This window comes from Alternaria triticimaculans (assembly GCF_023758025.1).
Source record: "Alternaria triticimaculans strain BMP 0046 chromosome Unknown scaffold_1, whole genome shotgun sequence".
Lineage (NCBI taxonomy): Eukaryota > Fungi > Ascomycota > Dothideomycetes > Pleosporales > Pleosporaceae > Alternaria > Alternaria triticimaculans.
This window is the reverse complement of record NW_026055958.1, coordinates 538,268-558,920: the sequence shown is the minus strand read 5'-3', so window position 1 is coordinate 558,920 and position 20,653 is coordinate 538,268. Positions and strand designations below refer to the sequence as shown.

Below are 20,653 nucleotides of genomic sequence, written 5' to 3'. Positions count from 1 at the left end.
ATCGGGCACACTCTACCCAGCTGTCTTGTTGTTGTACGCTAATGTGAACAGACCTCTAGCCCTCCTACTAACAGCGGTCTAACGGCAGTAGGCGCGCGCGACTTGTCGCCTTGCCTGCGCTCGGGTCACCAGCTGAGTATACAAGGCTGGCTGATCACGATGCACAATCTGTCGACCAAATGCCAAGCCCCACACCCCATCGTTATCATCACAGGAATCAAGGAACATCGAGCTGAGGTAAACGCATTGTAATTTTGTCAAAAGCTACTGAGATCGAGCGCTATGAATGCGGGCAAAGGTAGAAAGTAAGCACCACTAGGGCGTGCAATGTGTAAAAAGAGACCGATTCCTCCTCAACTTGACTGCCTGATGGAACACCAGTGAGCGAAACGAGTCGCTTACTGTCCGTTCCACAGCTTGGGGCCGGGCATGGGGTAAGACTTGGGGTTGTTCCTGGGACGGTGTTAGTATGTGTGGCATGAGTATTCCGTACGGTTGGGATGAACTTACCACTTGTTGAAGGCAATACCGGCGTCGTTGGCCTTGTAAAGACCGGGGATCTTGACCGTGGGGGAGAGCTTGCCGGTACCGGAAGACTCAATCTTCAGCTGGAAGCACTCCATGTAGAACTGAGCCTTGCCAACGTGGCCCTCGTGGATGGCGATGTGCTCAACGCGGACAAGGTACTCGCCAGCAGGAATGCTCTTCTGGATGGTCCACTCAAGGCGGTCCTTTTGCCAGCTGTCCCAGGCAGTGTCGACACCGGGCTGGCTGGGGTTGATGAGGCCGCTCTCCATGACCTTGGTCCAGTCACCGCTGCCATCGTAGTTGGCGACGCTGCTAGGGGCCTTGGAGATGTAGACGAAGCCCGGGCCGGGGTGCTCGATCTTCTCGTTGAAAGCGAGCTTGAAGCCAATCTTGTCACCGGCCTTGACGGTGTAGGTGGGAACACCTCCAGCCTTGGCTCCCTTGTTGCACCTCAGGTCGGGGGAGTTGACGATGTCGGCGGTGAACGAGGGCATGTAGGAGTTGGTGTTCTTGCGGGTGTAAGCATAGTCACCACCAATGGCCTGGTTGTTGACCATGAGGCGGTTGAAGATGTAGTGCGCATCGACCGTCAAGGGCGCAAGAAGAGAGAGGATGATTGAGGCCTTCATGTTGATGGTAAAGAATGAATATGTTCAAAAGAAGTGAATGTAAAAAGTTGGAAGCGAATGTACTGGTTGGTATCGAATGCTGGATGATTGCGATGATTTTTACAACACGGTAACCACTGCGATACTTATACAAACCAGTTTCCCAGCGTCGTTCACCGCATCGTTCCGCTCCATTGGAGGGATATCCATTTTTCGGTCCCTAAATTTCATCAACACCCATTCTCTTCATCTAATCTACACGGCGCCACCCCACCCCCAAGGCGTCATAAGCCATCCTAAGCCCATAGTACCCAGTTGCATAGAACGATTCTTTTGTTCTAGTCTCACTTTAAATGAAAACAGGAGTCCCAACCACACGTTGAAACTCATTTAAGCGGTGGAAGAGCCGTGCCAAGCCTCGACAACACCAACACAACGACAGCGGAAACCGCTGTCGCCAAGATCTGGGGTGATCATGCGTTTCACGTTTTGAATCTCTGGCATCTTGGCGAATATGCACCAAAAGAAACCGCCGATATTGGAATTCTCCTATTCGCTCCGCGGATGCCACCCGGGCTGTGTAGGGATCCACTACCCGCGATGCGAATCCGATTTCACGATAGCAATGGTCCGTCGGCTGCCGATATTGGTCATCGTAGCGTTCGGGCCACGGTCTGGACTTCCGACTGTTCTGAACGAGATTGGTGGTGAGGCGGAAGCTTAGCTTCACACACTCGCACACACCACATGTCAGCGGGAACGGAACGTCCAAGCCGCCGTGAAATTCCTCCTCTCGCAAGGATGCCTGGTAGACAGGTGACAGCTTCCTTGTCAGTTGCAATACCGCTAGATGCCAAGGCTGCGTTGTCGTACAGGATCGGCCGCACAACTTCTGGAAGTAGATCAGTATAGTGGTGCGGTGGCGTTGGACAATTAGAGTAGGTGGCACGCCCTGTTTCTCCTCGCTGACCCACGAGTCGATGCATGATTGCAGACCGCTCCGTCCGGAATTCTGAGAGCAACAGGTTCCCACGCAGGTACGATCTCAGTACTTTCTAAACTGACGATTCTTGTCCCTGTACATGGAAATGCTCACGACCATAGATCTCATTACTCAATAAACCTACCAATCTTCCGAGCATCACACCTTTTCAGACGATCGAGTCCTCGCGATAGAACCAATTCGTATCCTATCGGCCTACGATAACGTCTCCCACCTGGTACATTCACCCTCGTAACTTGTCGATGCTGTCGACGATGCTATTCAGCATCTTCTCCCCCTCGTTAATCTTCACAGACAGCTTTGCAAGCATGACTCCGAGCTCAGGGCCATAGCACTGCCTCACATCTCCCTCTGTCGCGCTCAGCAGAAACCGATCGACCTCTCGATCGAATGCCGGATCATTACGAACAAAGTCTACAAACTCAAAGACCTGGTCTCGAATCTTGGGTGGAAATGCTCCAATACATAGTTTAGTCCTGCACATCGGACACGATGCATCCATCTCCTCATTGTTGGCAGCGAGCGTGTTGACCCAAGCCTGAAGGCATTGCTCGCCTATGTAATGGCCACAGATCATCTTCACAGCTGGCTCCACATCATCTCGTTCAATCTGATCAGAGAAGCTGCGTCCGCATATCTCACACTCTTCGAAACCAGTCTCTACTGCTTCGTCCGTGGCGCGTTCCGTGAAGCCTTGGACGTACTTCATATCCCCCATATCCATACCGCTTTCGATAGTATGAGCCGAAGTTTCACCCAGAGATTTCCACTCGAGGATAGTCAGATGGCCGATATGCAAGAACAAGGCCGACCATTCCTCAGATGAGGGTAGACATATGAGCTCATGTTCACATGAGGCTAGCATCCACTTCTTGTCTTGTGGGAGAGTCAGACACTGCTTAGCTGGATCGTCTTGCCAAGTCCCCTGGCGTATGTAGCGTGGATAACCTCGGGCAGGGAATGTATCCAGGTTCCTCTCGGCCTTTTTCATCAGCCACAGCATGCGCGCGATCACAAATGTACGTCCGGTGCATTCCATATCGTGATCCGGACGGGCTGGAATATATGCAGTAGTATCGTAATCCGGTAGGGCAAATAGTTCCTTCCCCTCTTTGGCGTATCGGAGTTTGCGCTCGAGGCTGTGAAGTTGTCGTAATGACTTTAGATATTTGTCGATGAGAGCTTTGTTCCACTTCTCTTGTAGGAAAAGGATTGAACGGGGCTCTGTTAGATCTATTAGGATTGTCGTCTTCAATTTATGGATGTGGACGTCGCAAATCTGGATTGCGTCGGTAAACTGGTCGAGTATCTTGACGACATCTTCATATGCAGACTTCAGTTGTGGTTCTGTCATTCCCTCGATGTTTGTTCGTTCGAGAAGGCGCTCGACTCCTGTATATATCTTCTTACACTCATCAAATAGAGTGCTTTTTAGAACCCGCACAGATGTCTCACTTTCGTCTGCTGCTTTAAGGGACATGATTGATGGCTCGTTCGTATGAACGGTTGAGGGTGGGTTTGGTGATCTGTCAGAGTCTTAACTCGAGGCACTATTATTATACAACAGACCTATCCGCAAGTAAGCAGGCAGCAGCAACCCATGGGGACTAAATCACTGAATCGTCTGTTGAATGACAATGTCAGCATTGTCTAAGTCGTGAGTTCTTCGAGGCGCAATTATACATTCACCTTACAGGAAAACACCAATATTTTAGCTGAACTTCACTCTCTTGGTCGCCTGTGCCTTCGCAACCAACACCTCTTTCTCGAGAGTTTCACTGCACTGCCAAGCATTCCAACTGCCTTGAGACTTACCAACGAACAAAATGGCACACCAAAACGAATTAAAAGAAATTGAGCTCCAGGTCCCTGACCACTTCAAGGCCTGCGAAGCCCTCTCCACGCAGATCGACGCCTTCCCCGATGAATACCTCAACGGCAAGTTGACTCCCGAAAACTTCCCTTCAGTCTGTCAGCGTAGCGCCAAGCTACTCGAAGATATGGAGGCTGCTCTAAGTAAAGCCAGGACCAAGGTCTCGGTGGAGAACAAGCATATGTGGGTAGAGCATTGGACTTGGATGCAGCTGTATGAGGAGGGCGTGGCGACTATGGAGCAAATCAACAACAAGCTACATGGTCCCGACAGGCGGGAGATGATATTGACGCAATTGATAGTTGTACGTGAGTCTGCAGACAGAACGACAGAGCTTCTAAAGCGCATGATGGCGGCGATGGATCAGAGGGAGAAGGAAGCTGCTTTGGCGCCGGTTCTGCGAGACGACAATTGATGTATGCTATTGCTTTATCAACTGAGCTCGTACTGGTAGTTGGCTAGATAGCGTGAAGTAGAGTTCTGACAAATCCAAAGTTCGGATCGTGACGATTGCGGAACCTTCATATCGCGGTGAATATACTCCGCAAACGTGCGTGACATGATGACCCAGGTACCATTGACAAATTGTTTCTAATCGTGTTCTTGGTGGGTGCGGTGTAATGACGAAGTCTTCACTTCAATCGTTCACTGATCATGAATATTGATTGTGGCGAAAGCGATCTCCCTCAGCCAGAGGCACAAATCCTTTTAACGTACCTCTGCAAATCAATATATACCCGGCTCGATACGACCGAAACTCCCAAAGCCCACAAACAGCCTTGGTACTGCCAAAAACCTTGCTCGTTCTCTAGACTACATCTCAGCACGTCGGGAGGCTGAACACCGCCATCAACCATGGACCCCAGGATAGTCATGATGATGCGACAGATGCAGCTGGAAATGCAGATGAGAGCGCAGTTGGAAGAAGCGCAAATGCAGGGCATGCCGCTAAGACAACGCCTGCAAATGGCGGAACAGCTGCGCATGAGAGCGACGATGATGATGGGAGCTCAGCGCGAGCAAATGATGGAGGCGCAACAAGAACAGGTAATCATGGCCGCATATCGCCAACAGATGATGGCAGAGCAGATGCGCATGGCTGGCGGTGGTGCAGGAGGGCCGATGCCACCGGGCGGCATGCCTTTCCCACGTGGCCCAATGTTTTTCCCAGGAGGCATGGGCGGGCCGGGACCCGATCCTCGAAATCATCCGCGAGCTGAATCTCCGGACAATACTTCGGATTCCGACCGGCCTCACGACGCTGGACCTGGTGGAGGGTCGCCAAGATACGCTGGTGTTCGAAATGGACGACCGGGAGTTGTGTATGGAGATTGGGAGGTTGAGGAAGTAGAGGATGAGAAGTAGAGAGGGTTGCGGGCATCGGCATTGCTGTTCGCAAAGGTCTGCGCGTCGCAGTCTGACGTACTTCGCAGGGGCAGATTGGTGTAACATATTGACCCGAGGCTTGAACGTATATGAGATCCTGATGATACCTAGGTAGCTCATACACTCTTCATAAAGTTTTACCAGTGCAATTGTGTACGGCCATACCTGCGCAATCGGCCCCCATGCATATGACAATTGAAAACTTAGAACTGGCGACAGAGCTTGAAAATAGTGCACGAGTCTTTGGTCTTCCGCAGTGCTTCAAGTCGAAATCCATGGTTGCGGTCTCATTAAGCTCTGGGGGTGGGCTTTGCCGCGCCGCGAAGGATCAAAGGCTGTGACGATTACTGATACTTAGGTGCCGCTGTGCCGTGGTAAAGTCGAGGAGTCAGAAGAAAAGCACGAGAGCAGTGCCTGCGACCAGGTCGCGATAGCTCATGTTTCTACCCACTGTTCTTATTCCCATGTGGAAAGTAAATCGCGAAAGATCATTGTGACTGGTGTCGAACGACAGGTGGTACTGGAGGGGAGGATGGAATGCGCAAGGGGTTTGTAATCGTAAGTGGGGCCGCCGCCTTCTCCGCTTCCCAAAGAAGGAACAACCACCGCAAGCGGGCAGAATTGCCGATCTGGTACATCATCCCACAAGCTTACCTATCACCTATGTAGCCGACGCGATTATATAGCATTGAAATGAGGGCGATGCCATACATGACATCTCTGATACATTCTGATATCTAAAATGCATTCCGCGAACGGCCACACCAATGGTCACCAGCCACCAATCGGACCTCGGCTATTCTCCGTCAAGCAACCACCATCACTGGACGAGTTCAAGAAACTTACAACGGAGTCTGTTCCCTGCCACTACCCACTAGCAAGCAAGGTCGAAGCGAATGTGCCGATATACGATCTACCCGACTATGCTTCGCTCTCTCCAGAACAACGTTCAGCATTACAGGATGAGTTTTACCACATCCTGCTTTCCGGACCAGGCGTGTTCGTCACCAAAGGTCTCTGCAAAGACGTCTCTCTTCTTCAAAAAGTAAACAACGTGTATGCAAACATCATTGCAGAAGAGAAGAAAGTGGCCGGCAAACGCGGCGACCACTTTGCTGGAGCCGGCGCGAACGATCGCATTTGGAACTCCGTTTCGAAACACTGCGAAAAAGACCCAGAGTCATTCGCGCAGTACTACACAAACCCATGGCTACCTCTGATATCTGAAGCCTGGCTCGGCCCACACCACCACCTCACAGCACAAGTCAACATTGTGAAGCCAGGCGCGAAGGCCCAGATTTCGCACAGAGACTACCACATTGGCTTCCAGGATAACGAGTCTTGTGCGAAGTTCCCGAAGGCGATGCAAGTCGCGTCACAGTTCCTCACGCTACAAGGAGCTGTCGCACATTCAGATATGCCAGTGGAGAGCGGGCCGACGCGATTGCTGCCGTTCAGCCAGAAGTTTGAAGAAGGATACATGGCATACCGCTTGCCTGAGTTCCAAAACCACTTCCTCGAGAAGTACGTTTCTGTGCCACTGGAGATGGGTGACGGTCTCTTCTTCAATCCAGCGCTGTTCCATGCCGCAGGTCAGAATGACTCCGCAGATGTCATGCGTTCTGCCAATCTGCTTCAGATCTCATCAGCCTTTGGTAAGCCGATGGAATCTATCGATACGCACGCACTTGTTGAGAAGACCTGGGATGGATTGTTGGCCATGTATAAACAGCATGGCCTAAGCGATGAGCTCAAAGCACTTGTCAGCGTTGTTGCTGAAGGATACCCTTTCCCGACCAATCTTGATAGAAGGGTACCGGAGACGGCTGGCATGGCACCCGAGAGCGAGCAGGATGTTCTGATAAAGTCGCTCAAGGCCGACTCTGAGAAGCAAACAGTGTTGGACACGTTGACGAGGATGCGAGAAGAGTCGAAGGCTTGATGATGTATTGTGTGTTCTCGCCGAGTGGTTCACATGGATGCGCGACATCACGTTCCAGCAACAATGTCTAAAATATGAACTCTATCAAACGCTGCACACTATTCCCTTGTGACACTGTACTTTCCATTTCGCAGACCCTGGCGTTGACCAGCGTCAACGATTACAGCAAACACCGGGAAGCTGCTTTAGTTTGTCGACACGTCTCGCTCCTCCAACGCCTGCCGCTATCCCCAAGACGTAGAAATCATGACGTTCCCCATAGCGACCCTCCTTCATCCCGTTGTATCACAAGCCCTGGCTGACGCCGAACAAAAAGCGAAACTCGGTATCCTAGAAACTCTACCAGGACATCGAACTATGGCCTTGCGACCCGAAGAGAACACTAGCGGCCCTCTCGTAGTCATCACATCTACGTCTCCTATATTGTTGGAACAGAATGGGCTACAACCGCCACCGTCTCCGCCTATGAGCCCAGCAAGCGAGACACACACACCTACTCCCGCAGCCCTCACACCAGACGCCGAATTCCGCATCATAGAAGCCGAGCTTGCAAATTGTCAACTGACACGCGAAGCGCTACAAAGACGCGAGTCTGCACTTCAAGAACGCAAAGCAGAAATCGTACGAGAAACAAAGATGAGACTTGACAAAGAGGTGCGAGATTTGACGGCACAGGATCAAGAAGGGATTGATCAAGGACTGTTCATGCGCGATGTGCAGCGGAGAGTGGAAACGAAGTTAAAGGGGGCAGGAACAGAAGGTGAAGCTGCATCGGAGAAAGTGGACCAAGCAAACGATGTGGAGGAGAAGAAAACTGTCCCCATCAGTGCGCCAGAGCGGAGGAGACTTGCGCGTCTTGCACTGTTGAAGCAAGACCCTAGGCTAGGAAGATAATATTGGTATGGATGCTTAACTACGTCTCCTCACATTGCTAGTGGTGTCACCCTGATATGCTGGTGCTCTCATACACACATCTCTCCTAATACACCATTCAGTCAACAATGAAATACTCCGCTATCTCTGGGAAAAGCCTGCCCATCCTCTCCGTGATACTATCCACCTTGAGAATCGGATCGAGTTGGTATGTGAGCCACAGTATCTTCATATTGAGACAGGTCATGGCGCGGGCTTGTACCGAGACTTCGCCTATTTTATGTTAGCAAGAATGAGGGATATAGCGGAAGTGCCTCACGTCGGTGATCTGCAGCAGTGTTCTCGATGATCTTGTTTAGATCCATAATCTCGTCTTGCAACTTTGTGAGTTGCTGACTGTAGTGATAGTCTGCATCGCGCAGTGCTGTGTTGGGTGCGACAGGATGCCCTGATGAGGACATTGTGTGCAGATGTGTGTTTTTGGTCGGAAAGATTTGGAAAAAATTCGAATGTATCACGCTGATGTTGCAGCAGATTATCGTATCGCATCAAAGACTCATATACCACTTCGAAGTCGTGGGCTGACACTGACACGACGGCGGCTGAGGCTAGACACAATGTGAAGACTGGATGCTTGATCACACAAACTCTTTTACTCCGCTGTACTGATCGACATGCTTGTGGGTGATGTTGTGATGTTTGAACGTACTTCAAGTATAGCATCGCTGGCCGAGTAGCGTTCGCTCCATACTGGAATGCTCGCGCATTGATCAGTGTGCCGTTCAGCTATGCAAACACACCCACCCTTCCATATCGCCAAGTAAGCATATATCCTCTTGCCACAATTGTCATCGACGGCTACCATCACTCTATCACACTTCTTGCGCGACAAGCCTTGACATATACCCAGCGCCTAAGCATCACTCACTCCGCACCCTACCTCATTCTCAATCACATCAAACCATCACACTCAAGTCACCAAGAATGTCACACAACACCCCCGACAACCTCCTCAAGCTCGCTGCCGAGCTCAATAAGCTCGGTGGAGAACTGTGCGCCATTGGCGGCAAATTAGCCACAGCCGCCACAGCCCTTGAGCAAGAAGCTGCGAATGTAGCTTTGGCCAATGCGCAACGATGGGGCGTCGATGTACAGGTATGCATTTACTACAAAGGTGACATCGTGGTCAAGTTACAATTGATACTGACAACATGCGCAGGTCGCTGTGAGGGCTGGGCCGCACGGCCAATGGGTTGGCCAAGGAAACGAGATCGTTGTTAATGGAGTGAAGAAGTAGTGGTAGTGCTGAGTAAGAAATGTGGAAGAAAGGGGAGAAGGGAGCAACGGCATGTGCATATGGAAGGCGCGGGGTTGAACATCAGTCAGGCGCGATGGTGCGTACCGAGCTGTGTGGTGTGGAAGGAGAAGCGGAGAGCAGTGATAACACTCCTTGCAGATCAGTGTAACATTATTCTCATTCCAAGATTTTTTGGCTCCTTCACAACCATCGCGATGTTGCATAGAAGCGAACGCAGATTGTGGGTAAGACTTCTCCCCGCATGCCGGGTCCCTTACCCCTCATGCTGCATTCGGAGGTTAGCGCTGCAGAGTTTTATCAGATCATCAGATAAGATGCGACACCGGACGCCCGGAAAGCCACTCACAGCTCAAGATCAACTCCGAACCATCTCCAGCCTATGTCGCTCATGTAAACTTAATGTTGTACGCGTAGACATATTCGACGCGACTGGCTACACCAGAAATGGCGGTCTGTCTTCGGAGGACGGAAGCTTGGGTTCGGCGGTGGTGTGATTGCGCCCATGCCCGGAGGTTGACGAGCCAAGCTGCGGAGCTGGGCACGGGCGGACGTGGATTCGGTATAATCCAGAAAGACTCATTCACGGAGAGCAGAGATCTGAGGGTCATCACATGCAAGCAAATGTGTGAATTGAAAGGATATCATTTGAACCATAGTTGGGTTCGTTGAAACTTGTAGTCATTAGTCTAATTCCGGGCTGCTGTAGCCATGCGGTATGATACAAAATGCAAGAAAGTGAAGAGTGTGTAACCGTCCACTCGTCGTTATTCATAGCGACCGTCAAAACCCTCAAGTTGTGTTCTCGTTACGGATGAACGACCATGCGAAACAGGATACGGACACTCTCGCATATCAACGCCGCGGATTGCTGGCGGAACCGCTAAAGGTGGGGTATCTGGCAAAGCAAAGACAGGAGGGCGCTATCAGTGGTCGATATTGTAGTGAGAGACTGCGTCCATCATGGCGTGATCCTCGGCCTTGGTCATGGGCGAGAAAGAAGCTCGGCGCCGTTCCTCGGCCTCTTCGATCAGCGGCGCATGTGGGCCGTCAGACGGGCGTGTCCTGAGAGGACGCTGGGCGTGTTGGAGAGTAGTGAGGATGCTGCTGGCGTCCAGCTCCATCGCGCTGTACATGCCGGGTTCCATAGTGAATGTGTCCCTGCGAGTGTCCTGGCGTCCGAAAGCCTGCGGAACAGGCTTTAGTTGGCGCCAGTCCATGGCATTCGGATCCGTCGAAACTCGACCATCAAGTAGCTTGAAGGCATCGCTACAACCGACTGTTCGCCCAGTACCCACAGGCGACGAAATGCCGGCGCTCATGTCTATGCTGGTCGATGCCTTGGGTTCCATAATATCGAGCGAGCTGCTCTTGCTTGAGTTGCGCCGTGAGCTCGAAGGGGTTTCCTCGCTCCGGAGCTGAGCGACTCGCTGACACCAGGCTCGCTGCTGGGGGTTTGACTGACAGTCGGCACAAGACCCAGGTCCGGTCATGGCCATGTTGGGCTTCACTTCTTCAGCTGAAGAACCACTCTTCATGCGCGTGAGTGAGATGCCCTCGTCGGCGCTGTCAACACGAGCAGGGGGATCGCATATGCAAATGTCCTTTTGTCCCTCGCAGAAGCCACAGTCTGTAATCTTGTTGTCCTCTGTCGATGGTGCGAATGTAGATGCGCTCTTGAACTTGTTGGTGAAGTCGACTTCGAACTCGACGTGGGGATGCTTCTCTTGGTCGAGTTCTCCTTGGCCGCCGCGAAGTACTCCAGTCATGGACATGCCGTCCATACGAGCCGAGGCCTCGTCCGGGAGTTGCATATCATTGGTGAGGTCGGCGAGACAGGCGCAATGTTCAGGCGTGCAGCGATCGCATCCTGATTGCGTACTCTCGAACGGTGCGTCGTGGCGTGCGCTACGGATTTGAACGAAGTTCGGCATGGGATGCATGGGAGCAAAGTCCTCCTCGTAGTCTGGCGTGCAAACGTCTTCGCCTGCTCTCACTTTCTGGTACATATTCCTCCACATAATCTTTTGGGCGTCACTTGTGCGTAGACGCTCTGTCAGTATCTGGATTTCTTGTGCTTGAACCCGTGCTCGGTCTTCCAGAAGCTGCTTTTCCCGTAGCCATTGGTTGCGGGCATCGTTGAATTCTGTACTGGTCTGGTTGACCTGTTCGAGCAGCATCTGGACATTCTTCTGCTTGCGTTCACGGAAGTTGCGCTGCGAGATGCGGTTCTGGGCCTTGCGCTTGGTCTCAGGCTCCGCGGTGGCAGGCTTGCGGCCGGGCTTGGGTCGGGGCGGGATGGAATGTATCATGCTCGTAGGCCCCCCGCCCGACTGCGAGGGGCCATTGGCGTGCGTGTTTACGGACAACGTGGCGGCGACGTGAGGGCGTGGAGGGGACCTTGGTACGAGTTCTGGGTCGGTGTCAGTTGTTGAAGTGGGCAAGGGTCGATCACGCGGTTGGACAAGTCTGGCAGCCAACAGCCGCGGCGAACTGCTGGTACGCGGGACACGCGGAAAAAGCAATCACGTTACTCACGGCGGATGGAGCTGCGGCGGTCTTGTTCGAACTCGGCAGCGGTGCAGAAGGTGCTTCCCGAAGACTCGGCAGGCGATGGCGCAGGACTGCAATCTGAGCCAGGTGTGGCGGCATTGTTCGACGAGGCCATGTTGCGCGGCGGAGCGTAGGGTGCGTACGGGTCCTGGTTATCAGATGGAGATCCTGAGTTATCAGATCAGCGGGCGTCTTATCCCGAGCAAAGCCGAGTCCGGAGCGGAACGGATCAACTTACCGGCGGCGCTAGGGTGGACATAGTTGAACTTGCCGGGGAACGGGAACGACGTGTGGTACTCGTCTTCTGTAAAAGACTCGCCCTCCATGATGGGCAATAAGCTTGAAGATGTTAAGAATGTTAGCGAACAAGAACGAAAGAGATGGGCAGTCAGTCTTTATAAGGCATCTGTCTCGCTTAGCATTCGTTACTTCCCTTTTACCAGTCACCCAGAGTTAGTCGCTACTATCATGAATTAACGGTCGCACGTGGTTTCCTCCCGAATTAATGCCTCACAAATATGACTGAACTAGGGTAGTCAGTGCAGTCAACCACGGCATGGTCAAGCCCCCACTCCAAGCATTTGAGCATATTTACCAGGCCTCCCTTTTGCAATCTAGAGTTACTGGCAATTGTTTCGGGCTTCACGTCACCCTAGGGAAGACTGAACACCTGGAGCCTACATCGCCGTCAGGTCAGCTACCTTGCATGTATTCATCTTGATGTAGTCTCCAGACGTGCTCAACTTTTGCCTGAGTTTCCCAAAAGGTATCATTACAACGTACTCACATCACATGAACACATGGCTATGATCTTAGGTAGCAACACAATTAAATGACGAAAAAACTCATTGGAGACACATCCAGGGAGTACGTCACAGCAGCAAATGCAAAAGATAACCCCTTGTAAATCCGCAAGCATTCTGGCATGGTGGGCCGCACCGAGAGCACGCAACACGATCGGCAAAGTCATGCTCTGAGAAACTGGAGACGAGTTACTGGCTACAGCTTTCACAGATCCACTTCGCGCTCTACGCCCTAGCGAGAACCATCGGATAACCCTGCAGACCCGTGGCTTTGGAGAGAAAGATGGAGTCACAGGAGATTCAGGGTGCATCGGCCATATACCCAGGGCGCCAATCAGCAACTTCGTCTTCCAAGTCGGTGATGCCGACCCAACTAATACTTGGAAGACGGCGCTCTCACCGTCTTCGCGACTCCGTAGATCCTGAGACGATGGCGGATGTGAACAGGGCTGAGCAGTCTGAGATCCACATATCCCTAGGTACGTTATCGAAAATGCCGTCACGATCACGGTGTCACGAAGGAGAGATGTGAGCTAGCATGAATTATAAGATGCGGCTATTCTTAGCAGGCACGTCCAGGCTGATACTTAGGCCCGAGTCCTTGTTCGCGAGCGGGTTTATAGTGGCGCGCCCCCGAAGTGTATCCACATTGGTACGGCGCGGGCCGACGCGCGCCCCCATATAATCAGCCATAGCTGAACGAGTCTTACCCCTACGTCAATCGCAGATGCAGAAATTTCTCCGCCGCTGGTTTCCAATACTGTTAGAGTTCCGACGTCATACCATGGCTGATGTGGAATGGGCGTGCGGTGCCTGCCCATCAGAGGCCTGTCCGTCACTGCCGCAAGTACCCGCCTGACACTGTGCGTCCCTATCTCTAGGTACATAAACGGGAAACTGGCAGAATGTAGGTATTTATCGATTCACACGTTACAATGTCATCTTTTAGTTTGGAAATCTTCAAGATCATATTCACCATGTCGCAGTAACCAATCCACACCATCACTGCCACAAAGCGATACCACCCAAGGCACCCACTTCCCCCAGTCTCCAAGCTGGATGTTCGACTAGCCATTCTCAAAGCAAACTCTCCTCTTCACGGGACAAATACTGATACAGGCCCGTGGGCCGACTGCTCAGGCACCATACAATTTAGTCCGAGCTTCTAGAGCCGCAACACTAGCCATGTCCACAGTACTGATCAAATCGTCCCACTGAAATAGTTCCTTTTCCAGTAGCATCCCAGCAGGGCATCTGAACTCATCGCGTTCCTATGGAGGGCATGGGCTAGACTTGATCGTAGTTCGTGGAGGACTGATTACCTTGGTAGCATTCGCCTTGGACTTTTAGATCCTGCTAGCGCCCGCTGCAGCCCTACGGGCCCCTGGCTCTTGAGCGACTGGACCAGGGTATAAAATCGATCGTATCCCCATCTTATGAGCCAGAGCATCATCATTGGCCACTGTGGAGGACGGGTCCCGTGACGAGGCGAAGAGGTCTCGGTGTGTCTGTGTGGGGCGATGCGCTGGGCTGCCTGGGCAGTATGTGCACGAGTTTCGATCAGTGACCGACGGTGGGCTGCGTAATGGCGCGGAGCTGTTCTCCGCCGGCTGTTCAGGCCGAGAAAGAGAAAGAGAAAGAGAGAGACGGCAGGAGTTGGAAAGGTGCGGATGGCGGTTGCGGCATCTGCGGCCTCTCGATGTGGAGGATGGCCGCTGCACATCGGCATAAGAGCATGTTGCAACACTGACACCATCAGACATAGCAGAAAGCAAAAAAGAACATTTATGACGGGGTGTAAATCCAATATTACATTGCTGAGAAGACGCCGCGATACAGCTCTCCATCGTGAACGTTTCAGTGTCTCTCATCACGAAGCAGCATCGACGTGCCTGCCAGCCCAAAACCACGCCCAAAGCACCCGCGGCGCATATTCAAACACCATCAACGCTAGACGCCGTTATGCTAATCCGAATCCAGCGCATCGCTTATGCGCTTGCTCTAAACACTACACTACCACCGTGTCTCCATCTGATCGTCTCGCGGGCGTTCATAACATGAAGTGCGCGAGCAAGTGCTTGCTCCGAGTAGCCTTTACCGTCAACCATCTCACGCTTGAGCGTCGACAGATTGACTTGCCAGCCGATAGGCATACGTCTTCGGAGTTCCTCTTCGACTTTGTTGACCTCGTCCATGAGCTCCTTTGAGCTCTGGCCCTCGCCCTGGTTCACCGCGTCCATCGTAGACGCGAGGAAGAGACGAATCGCCTCATCGACGTGCGACTCGTCAGCGATAGGCGACAGCGATAATTTGGCCAGCGACTCGGTGATACGGATAATGGCTTCTAGTTGACGGACAGTAATCGGGATACTGGATCTTTGGTTTGCGTTGATCTCCGAAGCGTGCACTTGCCGCCTGATGCTGACGAAGTGACTGGACAGCTTCTCCGCAGCCTCAGGCGAAAGACGCGGCGCGCACTTTTGCCGACAGTATGTGATGTAGCGCTTCATCTTCTCGATCGGAATCTCGGCTTGTACGGTCTCTTCGACACCTCGACCACCCATTGCGATACCCATGACGTGCTTTGCTATTCGCTCGTCACGGCCGCGATCGTGTTCATCGCGCACAATGAAGATCATGTCGAAACGCGACAAAATGGTGGTCTGAAAGTCGATGTTCTCGCCAGGTGTCTTCATGTCGTCGTAGCGACCGAAGATGGGGTTGGCAGCTGCTAGTACAGATGTTCGCGAGTTGAGAATTGTGGTGATACCTGCTTTGGCGATGGAGATGGTTTGTTGCTCCATGGCTTCGTGAATGGCTACTCGGTCTTCGTCGCGCATCTTGTCGAACTCGTCAATGCATACTACGCCACCATCGGCCAGTACCATAGCACCACCTTCGAGGTAGAACTCTCGTGTGTTGTGGTCACGCTGCACAGATGCTGTCAAACCAGCTGCCGAAGATCCTTTTCCTGAGGTATAGATGGCAATGGGTGACACTTTCTCGACGAACTTCAAGAGTTGCGATTTGGCGGTACCGGGGTCACCCAAGAGGAGTACGTTGATGTCTCCACGCAGCTTCATCCCGTCCGGCAGGATCTTCTTTGCGCCACCCATCAGTAAGCAAGCGATAGCCTTCTTGATGTCCTGGTTTCCGTAGATAGAGGGTGCGATGCAGCGTGCGAAGACTTCGTAGATGTCGGGCCTCCTGCTCATCTCCAAGAATTCTTGTTCCTCCTCCTCGGTAAAGACAGCGTTGCCTTTGCTGCCGTGGTCCACCTCAGCGTGTATGCCGACAGCGCGTATGTATGGGTTGCGAATGGCTACTGCGGCGTTGCCTGCACGCCTCGAGCCCTTCTGCTGGTAGATAGAGAAGACACCCATCACTGAACACCGTGTACCCGGAACAACGCGATTCGCCAAATAGCGGTCTGCGGAGATCATGATGTGTCGTGGTAGTTCACCGACCGGAACCTGATCAGGCGCTTCCTGCAGCTTGAGCACCTGCTGGTCAATGAACTGGCAGCGCTCGTGCATGACATAGTAAGGGTCCAGCGGGCATTGTTCTCCCTGCTCGCCCTCTCCCTTCTTTCTACCACATGTCCTTGGGAGGGAGACACCGGAGAAGCCACCCGATACGGGGAGGATCTCTTCATGCTGGCAGTTCCTGCAGCGTATAGCGAGTGCGGTAGATTTGGACGAAAGTGTAGACGCGCCGATAATGATACCGGGTATACGGACGAGTTGTGAGACGTTGGTCGCGGTCAGGTCGCGAATTGAGAGTTCTGAAGCGTTCGAATGGAGGAGCAGCTGGTGTTCTGGGAGCTGGATGTTCTTTTGTGAGGGGTAGACGATGCGTTGTGTGCACGTCTTCAATGCCGACTCGAACTGGGAGGCATTAGCATGCGCATGCAACTTCAGAGTATACAACGTACGAGGGGTATAATCTCTGCCGGGTTCTGCCTGAGATCATGCGCAAGCTCTGGGCTGTAGCTGATCAGATGCGCGACGTCAATGTCGCAGTAGTATTGCTTCAAGAGAACGTTCTCGCGAATTTGATCTCTGCAAACGGTTAGACGACTGCATATGGCACGTGCGACTGCCTGTCATACCTGTAGACGAAGATGTTGTCGAGGGTAAAGTCCATAATAAAGTCGACAAGCGCTTGGTGCACGCGCGAGGGCGCAGCTGCATCACCGGGCCCATCGCCGGCTTGGCTGCCGAAGAGACTGATTGAGAAGGGAGTCTGTCTGTCCGCCATTATGTGTATCGTGCGTATCGTCAGTCGTAATGGTGGTTGTAGAGGGGCAAACACACGCTGTCGCTAGGGGGACAAGGACCAGACGCGCTTTCCTCGCGATTTCGCGCTAGGCCCGCGCGCTTTCCATTTTACACCTGTCTTTGGCCTAGCGCACCCCTCGAGGACCCTACAACCCTTCTTCATCCTTCAACGCGTGCTGCCTGCGACAGCATACAGGATACGAAATCGATTATGATCATCGAAATACGAACGCAAGAATGGTCTTACGAACTACCTGTATCACGCTCTTGACGCATATCCACTGCTGCCCCCACTTTTCGTCAACCATCAGGATTTTGTCGCGTCTTTATCTGCCATCGACAGTGTGCATCGTTCAATCTCTCAAGCATACGATTCTAGATAGAGAAGATGATTCGTCTTTGCTATCGCTCCCAGCTAGGCGATCCTACCAGGTACGAGCACGAAGCTCACCACGTGAACTCAAAGTCCATCATCTGGTCCGCCTTCGTATCCAACCTCATCTTACCACCAGGTACTGCCTGAATCGCCCCAGCGCTAGCCGTAACAACATCTCCAGCTACTGTGCTGTTTCCGGACCCAGCATCATACTTGAGCACCACACTACCACCAACCCGACTCATCATCTTCATCTTGCTAATCCTGCCATCTACCCATTCCAAATCGAATACGAAGCCACCTCTAGCCACCAGTCCAGACACACTTCCCGAACTCCATTGCTCAGGTAACACGGGTAGAAGCCATACCTCCCGTACACCCTCTTCATCCACGATGTGCGACTGAAGTAGCGCTTCTGCCACACCACTCACGAAGCCCAGATTGCCATCGATCTGGAACACACCCTCATTAACATCCATCAGATTATTGTACACACTGGTGTTGAAGAACTGATAAACATTCTCAGCCAGCGCTGTCTTGTTCTGTAAGCGCGCGTACCAGTTGATCGTCCATGCGCGCGACCATCCCGTCCCAGCGCCGTTATGAGAGAGACGGTCTGCGAGTGTAGCAGCCGCGGCGTTGAAGAGCTTGGCGTCGTAGCCTGGCGCACCTGGTGGGAAGATCTGCGTGCCTGGATAGAGTGCGTATAAGTGGCTCACGTGGCGATGGCCTGGTTCTGCTTGCTCGTAGTCCTGCATCCACTCCTGCAGCGTGCCCGGATAGCGCGTTGAGTAGCGATATGGCGGAAGTTTCGCTTGAGTGTCTCGGACTCGTTGCAGGAACGACGAGCCGACGGTGCCGTTATCAAAAGTGTTGACCGCCCGGAGGTAGTTTGTGAAGAGCTCGTTGAGGATCTCGATATCGCAAGTTGGCGCGATGTCGAAATAGTACGTCTTTCCATCTGCCGCGATGTAACTGTTCTCTGGGGACACAGAAGGATTGGTGACGAGATATTCCGTCCCATTGATGCTGTATGGCTGTAGTGTATCCAAGTAAAACTCAATAGCACCGGCGACGATATCCAGCCTGGAAGCTAAGAAGTCCTTGTCACCTGTATACCAGTAATGCTCGAGTATATGGGTAACAAGCCAGCCAGACGACAATGTCCAGTAAGTAGCCGGAAGATAGCGATCCACAGGCGCAGTATCACCCCATAGATCGGTGTTATGGTGGGACATCCATCCGGAGGCGTTGTACATCTTCTTGGAAGTGCGCATGCCGTCCTTTCGCATAAGATCCAGATGATCAAACAAAGGTGTGTGCAAGCTCGACAGACTAGTGACTTCCGCCGGCCAATAGTTCATCTGGAGGTTGATGTTGACGGTATACTTCGAGCCCCATTGCGGCATGAATTCTTTGTTCCAGATACCTTGGAGATTGGACGGTAAATTACCAATGCGCGACGATGCGATCAACAGGTAGCGGCCATAGTTGTATCCTAGAGCGCTTAGCCCTGGGTCGACAGCTCCTTCGCGGGTTGCGTTGATGCGCGCGTCCGTTGGAATGCTACTAGCGTTTGCGTCTGATCCGGTGAACTCCAGGACGCTGGCATTATACAATGGTGCATAATCTTCGATGTGGCGCTGACGAAGCTCGGCATACGTGTATTGACGAGCCCGCTGGATAGTGCTGTCCACAGCCATGCGCGTGTCGTTGGATCGGTACGAAGTAGAAGCCGCAAAGTAAGCCGTTGCTTCTGTGGCATTGTCGACGACGATGAATTCGCCAAGCGTCTTCATGTTGCCATCGGTATTGACTGCCAAAGCGGATGTGAAGATAATGGGATCAACACCGCCAGTCCCTCCAGTCATGTATGCAACTCCGTTCGCGTTCCAGTCCTGATCAGATGCCTCGTTCAAGCCGTCCTGTGGTCTGTGTACGCGGATCTGGAATGAGAGTTTCTGAGGTCCGGTGACTTGTAGATGATGTACAAGTACGTCGTCTGGGGTTGACACGAACATCTCGCGCTCGTATAGCGTATCATTGACACTGAATTTGACCCCTGCCGTTGCCGTTTCGAGATCAAGCCATCGTTCGTAAGTCGTATTGTCGTAGTCGCTAGTACCATCAAAGTAGACTTCCATTTCTCCCAGCGGTTGGTAGTTCCTAACGCTTTGGGGCGTGCCCATCATACCCAGATTCGCCAGCTTTTCCGCATCGCCTGCCTGATCTCGTGCGAGCAAGTCTCTTACATCCGAAAGCGTCTGGGACGCGTTTTGGTTCACACGATCTCGAGGGCCACCAGACCAGATGGTCTCTTCGTTGAGCTGTATGCGCTCTTGTACGGGTATTCCGAATACCATGGCACCGAGGCGCCCATTTCCGATTGGGAGTGCGTCTGTCCAGGCATCAGAAGCGGCGGGCGCTGTGTACCAAAGGCGTGCATCGCTTGCTGCTACCAGGGGAATGAGCCCTGAAGCGACTGTCAAGGTCGCTAGAGTTAGCATCTGGACTAATTCCTGCTTCTGTAAGTCCTGAGCTCCTGATGGTGGGCTGAGAAGGCTGAGGATACCAGGAAAACACTACGACTATGTACCTGGGATCATCGCTTCAGCCCTGCGTGGTTGTAGCTTCTCATTGATGGACGATAACATGCCTGTCCACTGCGAATCCCATTCTGGGTATAGCGCGCGATCCCCGCATTCCACGCTCAGTTCACACTTTTCGCTTTGCAGATCTTGTACTCATTGCCTGATGTCTTGCATGGTCTCGCATGCCGAGTAGCTTCGCCTACAATTCCTGGCCCGGAGAAGATCCGTAGAACACCCTGTCGCATTTAGCCTCGGAAAATAAGACATGCATCATGATGTCGTCTCGCTGCAACCAAAGCATGTAGCAATACGAGCGGTACATTACCCCGCGTTTATGTCCAACGTCCAAGTACGGGGCAAGCTTCTCGGTTGTTTAGGAAGTGATTTGGTCGCGAGTGACGTAACGCGGATCTAAAGCTACACCAGTGGTGGGTAGCTTTTGTGTCGCATTTCGCAGCACACATGTCACTACGAGTTAATAAGTAAGCACCTCCTAAGTCGATGTATACGTCTAGCTTAGAT

At 52.5% G+C, this 20,653-nt stretch overlaps 11 protein-coding genes across 11 annotated transcripts; 5 read left to right on the top strand and 6 right to left on the bottom strand.

The window, feature by feature from the left end:
• Nucleotides 1-398: 398 nt before the first annotated feature.
• On the bottom strand, nt 399-1,157 carry J4E78_000199 (uncharacterized protein; the record flags this gene model as incomplete). Its single annotated transcript, XM_049360865.1, has 2 exons — nt 399-453; nt 511-1,157. 2 exons carry the CDS (start codon nt 1,155-1,157, stop codon nt 399-401), a joined length of 702 nt encoding a protein of 233 aa, XP_049226148.1.
• A 1,205-nt stretch (nt 1,158-2,362) lies between these two features.
• On the bottom strand, nt 2,363-3,619 carry J4E78_000198 (uncharacterized protein; the record flags this gene model as incomplete). Its single annotated transcript, XM_049360864.1, has 1 exon — nt 2,363-3,619. The coding sequence occupies one exon, from the start codon at nt 3,617-3,619 to the stop codon at nt 2,363-2,365; it is 1,257 nt and encodes a 418-aa protein (XP_049226147.1).
• A 346-nt stretch (nt 3,620-3,965) lies between these two features.
• Nucleotides 3,966-4,427, top strand: J4E78_000197 (uncharacterized protein; the record flags this gene model as incomplete). Its single annotated transcript, XM_049360863.1, has 1 exon — nt 3,966-4,427. One exon carries the CDS (start codon nt 3,966-3,968, stop codon nt 4,425-4,427), a length of 462 nt encoding a protein of 153 aa, XP_049226146.1.
• A 440-nt stretch (nt 4,428-4,867) lies between these two features.
• On the top strand, nt 4,868-5,377 carry J4E78_000196 (uncharacterized protein; the record flags this gene model as incomplete). The annotated part of the gene is made up of 1 exon (XM_049360862.1): nt 4,868-5,377. The coding sequence occupies one exon, from the start codon at nt 4,868-4,870 to the stop codon at nt 5,375-5,377; it is 510 nt and encodes a 169-aa protein (XP_049226145.1).
• Nucleotides 5,378-6,140: 763 nt separating this feature from the next.
• Nucleotides 6,141-7,340, top strand: J4E78_000195 (uncharacterized protein; the record flags this gene model as incomplete). The annotated part of the gene is made up of 1 exon (XM_049360861.1): nt 6,141-7,340. The coding sequence occupies one exon, from the start codon at nt 6,141-6,143 to the stop codon at nt 7,338-7,340; it is 1,200 nt and encodes a 399-aa protein (XP_049226144.1).
• Nucleotides 7,341-7,586: 246 nt separating this feature from the next.
• Nucleotides 7,587-8,234, top strand: J4E78_000194 (uncharacterized protein; the record flags this gene model as incomplete). Its single annotated transcript, XM_049360860.1, has 1 exon — nt 7,587-8,234. One exon carries the CDS (start codon nt 7,587-7,589, stop codon nt 8,232-8,234), a length of 648 nt encoding a protein of 215 aa, XP_049226143.1.
• Nucleotides 8,235-8,331: 97 nt separating this feature from the next.
• On the bottom strand, nt 8,332-8,674 carry J4E78_000193 (uncharacterized protein; the record flags this gene model as incomplete). Its single annotated transcript, XM_049360859.1, has 2 exons — nt 8,332-8,486; nt 8,533-8,674. 2 exons carry the CDS (start codon nt 8,672-8,674, stop codon nt 8,332-8,334), a joined length of 297 nt encoding a protein of 98 aa, XP_049226142.1.
• A 523-nt stretch (nt 8,675-9,197) lies between these two features.
• Nucleotides 9,198-9,510, top strand: J4E78_000192 (uncharacterized protein; the record flags this gene model as incomplete). Its single annotated transcript, XM_049360858.1, has 2 exons — nt 9,198-9,368; nt 9,433-9,510. 2 exons carry the CDS (start codon nt 9,198-9,200, stop codon nt 9,508-9,510), a joined length of 249 nt encoding a protein of 82 aa, XP_049226141.1.
• Nucleotides 9,511-10,454: 944 nt separating this feature from the next.
• On the bottom strand, nt 10,455-12,407 carry J4E78_000191 (uncharacterized protein; the record flags this gene model as incomplete). The annotated part of the gene is made up of 3 exons (XM_049360857.1): nt 10,455-11,941; nt 12,067-12,249; nt 12,320-12,407. 3 exons carry the CDS (start codon nt 12,405-12,407, stop codon nt 10,455-10,457), a joined length of 1,758 nt encoding a protein of 585 aa, XP_049226140.1.
• A 2,465-nt stretch (nt 12,408-14,872) lies between these two features.
• MCM5 (minichromosome maintenance protein 5) lies at nt 14,873-17,144 on the bottom strand (the record flags this gene model as incomplete). Its single annotated transcript, XM_049360856.1, has 3 exons — nt 14,873-16,771; nt 16,819-16,945; nt 16,996-17,144. 3 exons carry the CDS (start codon nt 17,142-17,144, stop codon nt 14,873-14,875), a joined length of 2,175 nt encoding a protein of 724 aa, XP_049226139.1.
• Nucleotides 17,145-17,611: 467 nt separating this feature from the next.
• Nucleotides 17,612-19,903, bottom strand: J4E78_000189 (uncharacterized protein; the record flags this gene model as incomplete). The annotated part of the gene is made up of 1 exon (XM_049360855.1): nt 17,612-19,903. One exon carries the CDS (start codon nt 19,901-19,903, stop codon nt 17,612-17,614), a length of 2,292 nt encoding a protein of 763 aa, XP_049226138.1.
• Between the last annotated feature and the right edge of the window lie 750 nt (nt 19,904-20,653).